At 33.7% G+C, this 12,395-nt stretch overlaps 1 protein-coding gene across 1 annotated transcript; it reads left to right on the top strand.

Moving 5' to 3' along the window:
• Positions 1-688: 688 nt before the first annotated feature.
• On the top strand, positions 689-12,395 carry LOC105338364 (uncharacterized). The gene is made up of 7 exons (XM_020071470.3): positions 689-848; positions 1,201-1,344; positions 2,202-2,513; positions 8,610-8,711; positions 9,141-9,284; positions 10,739-10,984; positions 11,572-12,395. The coding sequence occupies exons 1-7, from the start codon at positions 704-706 to the stop codon at positions 11,607-11,609; spliced, it is 1,131 nt and encodes a 376-aa protein (XP_019927029.3). The 5' UTR covers positions 689-703; the 3' UTR covers positions 11,610-12,395.

Here is a 12,395-nt window from a genome sequence, read left to right as displayed (position 1 = left end):
GTAAAACAATATCTTGTTAAATCCTTTATATATGTATGTTATTATCTGTAAAAACTACACACCCTAACTCAAAATGCATTTTTTCATGAAAGAAATATCCGGTATTGAATTGGTTATTGTTTTGAACTAAATAAATAGCTAACAGAACAATTCAATAAACAAGCGAGTCTACTGTTCACATCTCAAAGTTTTCATAATATAAACTTTAAGAAATAAATAGTATTAGATATCTATGTAAGCGATTATAAATTCATGAGTAACTGGGATTTACTAATTGGAATTTAAACACCACATATTAAGAATCGCTCTACATTAATTATTGTTAAGTCACATGTAAGTGGTTCAATCAGCTTTGTTCGCGATTTTAAATTATGTGATCTTTTAATCCATATAAGTATAATTACATCGACTGAGAGGGGTCGAGATTATTGGGGTGCGGAATGACCCGAAACCGCGCCACGGAGTCTGATTGACTTGTCAAGTTACAAACAAGAAAGTTCCAAATGTAACGCAAGCTTGATATTCTTTATCCCCACCTAAGCGTTATATCATAAAATACTTTAGATATTACCTTCAGTTCATGTGACTTACAGCTTTATATAAAAATTGATCTAAATTAATTATCTATATAAACCGTTGATCAAACCTTTAACCCTAAGTAAGTGGCAACGCCAATGGTCAGTGTAAAACAGAACCTCCAGGCATGGGAACCGTACAGGAACAACTACCCCTCCCGGACACAACCAGACTAGCGGGCCAGAGGAGGAGATCTCGGAGGAAGGAGTCGCTCTCTGCGTGTCTTCATGGGCCCCGCAAACCAAAGGGTCTGTCTGAGGACCACTTCAGAGGTAGTTTCAGTTTTAGCCGTGTCATCGCATTGTAAATGTAGGAAGATTTAAAGATAGTTGATACTTTGGTAAAAAAAAAATCAATTCTTTTCATAAAACCAGGACCAGGGATTTTTTCTAAGAACAACAAGTAATGTAAGATATGAGTGTCAATTTGTAATGATACAGAATGCATACTTGATTAAAAATTGATGTTTAAATGGATTATCTAAGAATATCGATTTAAAGATATATTTTGTCTATATTTTATGAAATACAAAATGTTGAAACAAAAGTAAAAATAACTTTAAAGTCGATAAAAGTAATCATTTTGTTTAAATATTCTGTTTTTCTGGAACATTTCTCTCCGTAGAGATAATGAATTCTTTTCAAATCATCGACACAAATGAGGATGGTCGGATCTCAAAGCAGGAGTTACGGAATGCCGCCTTCCTGATTGGTCTAAATCCTACAAAACGTGAGCTAGAGGCCTGGTGGCGTGAAGCAGATACCAATAGTAAGTGTCTGATTATATATATATTGAGAAGATATCGTCCATGTTTAAAGATATTAAATTAATACAAAAACTAGGCTTGAAACATCAACATTGAGTGTTTGTGGATATCGAGAAGATATCGTCCGTCTATAGATATTGATATCAGGAAGTAGACTTGAGACATCGCCAATTAGTGTCTTTAGATATCGAGAAGATATTATCCGTCTATAAAGATACTGATCTCAGAAAATAAACTTGAGACATCAACAGTGAGTGTCTGAAGATATCGCGAAGATAACACTGTGCCGGGTAATTATACCAGTGCCAAGGTGGCATCTTTGCACTCATCTAAGCTGCAAATATCAAAAATTTCAAATATGTCATGTGATAGACCATTGCTTAAAGAGTTTATAACCACCTTTTTAATTAATGTATCCTACCTATCATGTGAGATATTACCTTTCAAAAATAAATTCCTACAGGAAAATAATTTTAGACATAGGAAAAACAATTTTCTTCTAGGATATTTAGAATAATCTACTGGAAAAAAAGAAGTTCTACAAGAATTCAAATTCGGAAAGGATTTAAACAAAACTCCCAAAAGATTTTAAATTAAAATAACAAATGTACATGAAAGATATAATGATCATTTTTATACAAACCAATCAAATTATCAATTATCAGTCATGATTTTCAATGATTTTTATTCATCATATTTATTCAACTATATACCTATTTGATTTTACGTACATAGCATGTCATATTTTATATAAATTCACACTTACTCTGAAAATAAGTTAACCGACCAAGATATGTAAGTTTTTCTAATATACAATTCATGTTGGCCATACCATTACAGATGATTGTCATTGTTTTAGATGACGGCTTTATAAGCGCCGATGAATACGTTAACGTCATGAAGGCCAACTATGTGTCAATAGACATCGAACGAGAGAGGATGATCGCCGCTTTCAGTGTGTTCGACGTTAATGGCGACGGGAAAATAACTCTAGAGGAGATTAGGAATGTGTTGAAATATAAAGACGACTCTCTGTCTACTGTGGACATCGAGACATTGTTCAGGGAAATAGACGCCTCCAACCAGGGGTATATTGACTTTACAGGTAGGTCTCGACCGATGCTAGCAACACTAATAAAAGGCGATACAAACCAGGGGCTTGTTGAGTTTGGTACGTAATGTCAAAAAATAGACACGGTGACACATCAAAAAATGTACCAACATTAATTTACGGTTAAATATCAACCATCTTCAAAGGTTATATAATTTGCTACATTGTAGAAAACATGTTTTTTTTTTAAAATTTGTATTGCAACGTATAAATGTGATCTAAATACGGTATTCAAAAATTTTAACAATCTCTTTTCTGTATATTTTAAATCACTAACAAGTTTTGAAAGAGTTATCCATCTTTTCCTCAAACGTACGAATTGGAAACTCACGATTAATTAAATAATGCTACCTTAATATTTAAGACATATGAATAAAGATAACAATGTACGCGTTCTAGACATAATCCATTTGTGCGTCTTTTGAGAGAGCAACCTGAAGTATAGTGTACACTTGTTACTTTTTGGTTACATGCATGTATAATAGTTATAAAATAAGGCGTATCAAGACAAAAAAAGGCATGATTAGCATACATAAGTGTCGTTATGCAACGACAAGGCTATATAATTTTATAAAAAAAAAGATCAGTATTTTTTTTTTAAAGACGTTTAATATTCAGACAAGTTTCAGCTTTAAATATTTACAAGTAAGTCTTTTGATTTTTTTTTTTTTTTATGTATAATATAATCGTTTTTCTTTGCATGGAAAGATTTCGTGAATTCTTCCCTGTGTACTAAAGTATTCTAATCCAAGAGGAATTGTCTGTTAACCTAACATTCCACCGAACACCGCTGGATTGTAAATGCTTCGCAAAAATAAATACCCCGAGGAATGATTTCCGTTTGTGATAAAGTAGAAGGGCTGTCCTTGACTTGTTCCTGGTGGAGGGATAAAGCAGTGTGTCCTTGACCCCGCGGGGGAGAGGACTGTTTGTAGCGGTGTCCTGAATAAAATGTGTCACCGGGGAACTAGAGGTCACCGAGGAACTAGAGGTTAAAGTACCTGAGCATGCTCAGTGTAGGGCCAGGGATGATAGTGACAAACAGACATTTACTGCAAAACTCATGTATCAAATATATGTTTATTTACATGAATCATTGTTTATACTTGTATCAATTGAAGACACATTTTCATTTATCTGAATAAACAGAAGTAAAGAGGAAACAAACTCTATTAAACAAATATGTGCAATAATACTATAAATGGTAAAATAACAAAACAAATAACATTCCCCAATACAAGACGGCGTTACCTTAACATGTTTTTGTTATGAAATAAATGTACTGATGGTCAATTTTGTTATTTTTTGACGAAGTTTTACAACGTTTTTAAACAAAAAATCCTCCCCCGATGAAAATGACATCATTCTTAATAAGGAGAATGTTCTGTTTTTATTCATAAACCTGTTACTTATAATGAAAGTAGGCCACTCTGTCCTGGAATTTTGTGTATTTGGCCCAGTTAATCGGCTTTTAGAGTATAGAATGTTTATGGATTAATAACGTTCGAATTGTTTTCAATCCTCTATCAAAGGTTATGATTTAATACCAAACGGAGCCGTAAAGCTGATCTTTTAAGACGCTGGAACATAATGACATAGTTCGACCGTGAACCTTGACCAAAAAACCTAATGCGAAATGATACTATAAGAAATCTACTCTGGTGCCAAACCACTAAGTTGAATCGATGTTGCAAAGACATTTTGCAATGGTCTTGTTGACTGACCACTCTGATCCGATTTAATTGAACAACCACAAGTAAAATAAAGCAGTGCAATTCATAATCCAATCGAATAATTGACCGGTACTTAATCAGAGGTCAACGTTAATCCTATGACTACTTTAATAAGTTAGTGTTAAGTTCTGAATTGTTTCTTTCTTTGTACCTATGGTCACGTGTAAATGAATGATACCTTTATGTTTGACTACAAAAATCCCTATTTATACATTTATCAGAATCATAATAGAAGCAACATCGTTACGTACAAAAGCTAGGCATAGGTGGTTTTGATAGTATTTCTTTATATTTTTCTGTTTGTTTAGGATTGAGATTTGCAGTTTTTAAACCATAATTTATTCTGTTCATAGTATTGCAAGAGTTTTTGCAAATATCTCAGGATCACATCTAGCGTCGACATGAAATTAGAAAGCAAAAAAAAAAAGCAAAACTAAAAAACAAAAAAAACCAAAAAAATCAAATTAAAAACCCCTTAGCTATACAAAAACCAAACAAACACAAACAGGCGTAAACTTTTAGGTTCATAGAGATAATCTAAGATGGGTACCAATTGTGCCCCATTGCTAGCAGATCTATTTTTGTATTCTTATGAAGCAGAGTTAATTTAAAAACTTGTTCGTGAAAAAAAATGAATCACACGCTGTGGCCTTCAACTCAACATTCAGGTATATCGACGACGTATTATCAATTAACAATTGTTATTTCCATACTTACGTCGATTCGATATATCCCAATGAACTTCAAATAAAAGATATCACAGAGTCTGCGTCATCTGTTTCATATTTGGATATTTTACTGGAAATGGATATTGATGGTAACCTAACAACAAAACTTTATGATAAACGCGATGACTTCATTTTTCTATGGTCAACTTTCCTTACTTATGTAGCAATATTATAATACCTTCATCACCTGCACACGGTGTTTTTGTCTCTCAGTTGATTCGATACGCAACGGCATGCTCTTCGTGTGAAGGGTTTCTGAGGCGAGGCAAGATACTGACAAACAAGTTGATGAAACAGGACAATCAAGAGTCTCGTTTGAAGTCATCTTTTCGTAAGCTCTATGGTCGATACAACGACCTTGTCAGAAAATACAATCTTCCACCGGGTCGCATGCTGACTGATGTTTTTCATACTAATTGTTACACCATAATTAATCACCTAATTGTCTACGGACTTTTGCCATCCCCCCCCCCCCCCCGGTCAGCAGAGGATGCCCATTCCTCCTAGGCACCAGATCCTACCTTTATCTATTTGGAGGTCCGTGTTGCTCTGCTTTCAATTTGTATTTCGTTTTATGGATTTATGAGATGGTTGACGGTTTGTTATTGTCATGTTTTCATCTCTGTGCAATTGCAAGTATGTCTTACCCAAAACTGATACTTTGCGACTGTGGTACTAGCACTTCTGTTACCTCATTTGTGCATAGCCATAGGATAAAACTGATAATTAACAAGTGCGCACTTTCGGCACTGGTTTGCAATAGATGAAATACTCAACTGGGATAATTATGTTCGCAACTTATCTGTAGATAAAACAGGCAGTATGAAAGACAAAATCATTGATACGACCATAAAACTCGAGTAACGATTGCCAACCTGTTAAAAAAAAACTTGCTTTCCCCATAGCAAAAAGAACGTTCATATCTTTTGCATTCATCGTTGTATGTTGATGGACAAGCATGTAAATGGTAAATCATTTTTTTTTTTTTCATTACTTGACTGTTCATTTAAAACGGGCAATTTTGAGTTTTATTTTAAACAATGTAAAATTGTTTAATTATAGTTTTTGTAAACTATATGATGTTACATAAGGATTGAAAACAGCAAAAGGACTTCATATTTAGCGATTTATGCTTACAATGTCTGTATTTCTTATTTCTATCTGTCATCCATTCATCCTAAATACTGTACCGGATAACTATGCCAATGTGGCATTTTTTCCGGCCTCCTAAGTTATAAGGTAAACAATGCCGTTATAATATATTTTTGGCCTCAAGCATAATGAGGAGACGGATGTATTTGAAGAACGTTGGCTCTCAGAGAAGCTGACAGGCCACAGAGGTAATGTAGATGTACTAATAGTTGTCGTATTTCTATATTTTGTAACATACGGAAGCGTATTAGTGCCACATATGCACTTCACTGGAATTGACACTTTTTAAAGTACAAATGACGATTTTCATCGGTAAATTTTTTTTTATCAAAGTTCACTTCCCGTGTCTGGGAGTTTTTGAGCATTAATATGTAAAACATTCAACAAACTTTTGTAAATTTTTGGAATCCATGTTTATCCTCGTAATTAAAAATAAAAACAAAGTTCAAAATGCATGCATGGAGGTATAACTAAATATTCCACATTTTTCGTAGAACTACAGTGTTGTAAGTAAGACTGCATGAGGACAAACAAAGAGATACTGGGAGCAATCCGTGCGATAATCTGTACGATAATCCGTGCGATAATCCGTACATCAACTTCTCTTGTTTATGTCTCAGCTGAAGCTAGATGCAGCTTTAACCAACGAAGAAAAATCAACTTCGGTTCTAGATATTTTACTGCTATTCTATTTCTTCTAATATTTTTAGATAATATATTTCTATTACAAATAACGGACTGAGTTAATCAATGTTTTAATCGCTTTTTATTAATATTTATAAAGCTTTAATAAGCTGTAAAAATTAAGCTATATAAAGTTTGTGGTTTTTCATATAGGAAGATAATATATTATGTAATCATATATTCATTATCAGCATAATATATATATTACATAGGAATGGCCTACAACCGCTATTCTATGAATATAAGAGGAAACTAATAAACTATGTTCTATTACTAAGGTAGCTAAACACAGTTTCGTATAAAATCCAGGGGGGTTTTTCTCTGGGGAAAAGCATGATGGGTAGGGATTTTCCTGCTATTTTTATGCGGTATACATGAAAATCAAATTTTTAAACTCTCAGTTGCATAATATAGTGAATTATCTTTCGAATACATGAAAAAAGTATGTAGAAAAATTTTGAAAATTAATTTTGTGAGACTCTAAAATAAAGGGCGGTAACTCCAAAAACATCCCGATTTTACACATGCAGAATTTCATGAATTTTTTAGCGGGTAACATAGCTCTTTAAAAAGCTGGCGAATGTACCCTGAAAATACTATGAAATGATGCCTAAGGACTTGTTCTTGAAAATGTATAGAAATAAAAATGGCTGATTTGGTTGCATTCTGCTTTTAGGGGGAGCCTAAAATGCATGGGTGTACTGCATTTAGAGGCATCCTTTTGTCTATTTTCCGCATGTTTTGAGTGCCAAATAAATTCTAGCATTAAGTTACATGTGCATTATTTTTAAATATTTAAAAAATTCACGATTTTATCTTTCTATTGATATATAAATATATATGTAACATTTTTTAACAATTTATTTTTATAGGGGTCAGTTTTGCTTGCCCCTCATCTGAAAACGTCCTTATAACGTTACATATAAAACTGTGTTTTGCACCCTAAGATTAGAAACATTAACACATCTTTAAACAAAACGTTTGAATAACAAACTTGTTAAGGACTTAAAAACGTAAAGTTAAGCTGTTAATCTCTAAAGTGTGTATGGCTGGCTGAATATTGTTTATAAATACTAAATCAAGGGTAAAAAATCATTTAGTTTGGCTTAAGTCTGGAGTGCTCCATAATATTCTAGATTCTGGAATTGATACAAGACGAGCAGGTATGTAAAAGTGAGACGTACTCACGTCAAATAGAAAAGTCCATGCAATGACATTGATAAGACTAAAAAGTAAAATTAAAAAAGGTCAATCTTTTCATAAATGAAATTGCCTTTAGTGCAAAGTTTTTATTTTATAAAATTAACTGGGTTGAAACCAATTTATGATTTTAGCAATATTAACGTATGCACATTAAGACTTGTTTTTTTAAACGATCATCGATTTTCCATTTTTTCTTGGAGTTTATTTGACGTCATTGCTATTATTACATTAATAACGTACGCCAGTCTCCAGTTATGGCGTGAGAATGGATGCTTGTTTCCGATATATTCAATGATCCATCAAAGATATTCACGGCATCCAGGTATCGATCAAATTGGTAAACTTTCTCAGATCTTTTTGTTTAGATGTGGAAAATCACTTATTTTTCATCATTAAAATGACCGAATTTCATTGACTTCTATAAATGGATGAACAGTGTCGGCTTGCTCACACAATACCGCTGCTAATCTCTCTAAGTGATCTAGACCTTATTGGTTGCCGTTTGTCTTGGGACTATATCAAGACTACACAACTTCTTATCACTGTAGATCGATGTGTAGTTCTTGCATCTATCGGTACCCCTGAAGCGTTAGATGATTGTCAGCTCTGTCAGACTAAGTGATCTTGGATCATTACTTTCGTGCAAGACGATTAAGGTAGCTGTTCTGACTTGGTGGTAATGGCAAGAAGGGTCAGTCAGATCTCGGCCCACGAGACGGTGGTCATTCCAAACGACCTGACGGACGAGCAGTTTGAAGGTAGGAAAAAAATCATAATCCATAAAGTTATTAATCCTAAGCGAACGAAAAGCTAATAGACCAAGTTTGATATGAGAATATAAAATTATCTTGCAGCTTTTTCGTACTCGGACGAATTGATAAAAAAAATAGGTTATGTTAAAAGAAAAAAGTCCTAAAACATTTTTGCACCTTAGCAAACGAGCAGCCGAAGACTCGGAGAATAGTTTTCTTTGGAAGAGTTCTAAACCATAGCAAGTTTTGTAAACATTCTTAAACAATAAAATTCTAACATCTCGGAAGTTTGATTAGATTGTATATCTACTATGTACATGAAGACAGTGAGTTATTGGCCTTTAATAGGACGATATGTAATATTCGATGAAAGAAAATAGTGACGATAATTAGAAATTCTTGAAGATACCGTATATTTTTTTTTAATTATTTTAGAAATAAAAGAGTCTTTTCACAAGATAGACTTGAATGGAGATGGGAGGTTATCTCGGCGCGAGTTGATGAAGGCGGCGGCTATATTGGGGATGAACCCGACGGACAAGGACATCGACGCCATGATGAAAGACGTGGACAAAAATAGTACGTCAAAATTACAAATTACATGCATTTACATGTAGTAGAGGCCAGTGGCTTAAATACCCTGTAAAATCAGTCCACAGTTGTGGGGAGCCTTCCATTTTCTTTATTTGGTTTAGGACAAAATGTGAATCCAATTGGTTACACAATGTACCGAATCAAACAAAGATTAGTCATGCAGACACTTTCACAGCATAATTATTGGACGACATTTTTCCCTTATCATTCGGTATTGACCTTTCTATTTTTAATGGAAAACAACGGTTTTATTTGGTTTTTGTTTGATTTCTTGTTTTTCTGAAATTTCGTTGTGCTCGTGGCATCGTTGCGACACCAGAGATTTATCTATCGAATATTCTGTAATTTATAATGATATAAAGTTTATATAAATCGGTTCTGTGCACAGTTAAAGAGATAAAGATTAGACTAAATTCTAATACTTTGATATTTGAAATTCAGAACTTTATTGACAATTTTTTTTTAAAAAAAAGGACATTTTTTATTGTTATATTCAGTAGTATCCACGATAACAGGGAAAATTAAATTACATATAATCTAAAGAAAATTGAAAATAAAATTGATAAACCAAACAATTACCCCCCCCCCCCCTCCCTAAACCCCCCCCCCCCCCAAAAAAAAAAGAGCTCAAAACACCAAGAAAAAAAAATCAAAATAGGATACTCCAGAATGCAATAGCATTGTTATCTTGGCATAATAATTAGAATGAATAGGTGCCTGAAACACATTCCAGTCAGTGACCAATTTTCTCGGTGTCTGTTGACAGATTTATGTCATTATAATAACTTTACCCGAGAAAGATGAGGTTAACTTATCACAGATGGAAATAGCTGAACGTATCCTAAGACTGACAGTTAATAACAGCAAAACGTGTTTCCCATTGCCAAAGTTTTAGGGGTCCATAATGACGTTTGAGGAACATGATAGCTGTACTCCACCCCAAAGTGATTACCCACGTCAATTTACGGAGGGGTGGGGTGGGGGTGGGGGGTAATAGTTTTCGTGTCTGAGGGCATTTAATTAATAGTATTTTGAACTGGTATGAACCTTGCATTAGAAAATCAATAGATCGTAACTAAAACAACGCTTTGAATTCCATTAGTATTTGCATTCAACAAGACGGCGCTTTCTGTATGAAAAGAGGGATAATTAGCGTTATGATGATTGCTTCCGTATTTTTTGTTTACTTATTTAGCTACCCACAAACGCCAACGATTCTATAAAGGAACCGTTAATTTTGCAAAAGATATCAACTTAAATATTTTAATCGATTAGTTTAAATATTTTGCCTCAAACATTTCTTCATGAATGATTTTGTTATGAACAAAGATTTGTTATGATTTAAAACAAAATGTGTTGCTTTATCTTAATAGTTTCAGTAATGAAATGACCGTTTTTGTTGAAGATTATTTAGTTTAATATGAATTTTCATTATTTAGATGATGGCTTTATCAGCTTCAAGGAATACCTGAAGATAATGCAAGACAACTACAAGGAGGTGGATCTCGAGAAGGAGCGGATGAAGGCGGCCTTCCGATACATAGACAAGGACAACGACGGATTCCTTACCCTGAAGGAACTCAAGACCATCCTGTCCCACAACAACTCGGGGATCTCCGACCCGGAAATCGAACAGTTCTTTAAGGAGATCGACACGGACGGCGACGGAAAGATTGACTATGAAGGTAGGACTTACTTCTAAACATGTGACTAGGGAATTGTTGGCTTAAGGTTTATATTAACTTAAAAACTGTTCATGGGAAAATTGACTAGGAAGTTGTGAATTAGTTTTAAAAACGTAATCATGGAAGGATTAACAATGAAGATGTGAATGTAATGTGTCAGCTTAAGGAGTAACATATCAGTGAAAGTGTGGCCACAGAACCAATAAGATAGGAGTGTTAGGTTTTACTGTACTAGTACATGCATCATGGCAAAACAGGGAGCATTGGCTACATAAAGAAGTATGACAGCTTTAAAGTGTTATCAAAAAGATTGACAAATGAAGAAAAGAATATCGTGTAAACATGTAATGAACAGGAAAAGATTGACTAATATGGTACATTGGACAAGCATAACTTACTTGTCAAATGAGAGAATAATAAACATGCTTAATTTCAGTTACAATGAGAAAGTGAAGGTTAGCCAGGTTTTTCTTAAAAAGGTTTTAGAATAATTCAAAGAATATTTTGGTCGATCTATGAGGCACTTGTCAGCTTACTTTTTTCTTGAGTCTAATTTTTCTATTGATATTTTCTTATTTTTGTTTTAGAATTCATCGAATCTGACCTATGTTCTGCAGTATTTTGATATAAAATCACAACGTCATGGAACAAAACATCATCTGTCTAACAATACATGTATACAATATAACGAGACACTGAATATTGTTCACGAACTTGTTATGTCTACGTGTTAAATTTATTTTTGTTATTGAAGTGCATATTGTTGCTTTATCATCATACCTCATTAAAACTTCTTTCCTTTGTAGAGAAGTACTATAGATAAGTATTACTTATATATTTGCATTTAATTGTAACGGCGGTCTGGTATACTTTAAAGGACTGTACTTGTATAGTAAAACGTAAAAGTCTTTTGTATTCTCTTTTTTTATTTCTGCATAGTAAAACACTCATTTAATTAAATTATCTTCATTTCCGTCCGGCGGATTTTGAAAGTTATCATTTAACTATGATGCAACTTGTGAGTTGCTTAAGAACCAGGTTAGACTGAGTGGAAATTAATGAGCAGGCCCACGGATAACACTGCGCATGCCCGGATTCAATGGGAAATAGAACAAGGGATTGTAGCTCCCTTTTTGTTTCCCGCCCAACTCGGAGTCGTCTGGCAAATGGCTTTATACTTAATCCAAGAGTACGTTTTAGAAGTATTTTCTTGCATGACAAGGGAGAATTTCTGTCAAAATATAAGATACTCTATGAAGTATAAGTAAGATACCACTTTATGTAGCATACTTAAGATGCAAGTGAATTAAAGATAAGTTAGCTGCACTCTAAGTAGTCTGTTCCAATCACTCTTTTTTTTGTAAGAATTTTTTTTATATCTGAAGGGTATTTTAATGAGAGAGAGAGAGAG

The sequence above is a fragment of the Magallana gigas genome, chromosome 5 (assembly GCF_963853765.1).
Source record: "Magallana gigas chromosome 5, xbMagGiga1.1, whole genome shotgun sequence".
In the NCBI taxonomy this organism is placed as follows: Eukaryota; Metazoa; Mollusca; class Bivalvia; order Ostreida; family Ostreidae; genus Magallana; species Magallana gigas.
This window is presented reverse-complemented; position numbering and strand designations above follow the sequence as displayed.

What these genes read in the sequence shown, in the direction of transcription:
- LOC105338364 (XM_020071470.3), top strand. Translation starts at nt 704, where the DNA reads ATGGGAACCGTACAGGAACAACTACCCCTCCCGGACACAACCAGACTA. An exon ending in GTCTGAGGACCACTTCAGAG is followed by an intron (nt 849 to 1,200) that starts GTAGTTTCAGTT and finishes TTCTCTCCGTAG; the next exon opens with AGATAATGAATTCTTTTCAA. An exon ending in GAAAGACGTGGACAAAAATA is followed by an intron (nt 9,285 to 10,738) that starts GTACGTCAAAAT and finishes TTCATTATTTAG; the next exon opens with ATGATGGCTTTATCAGCTTC.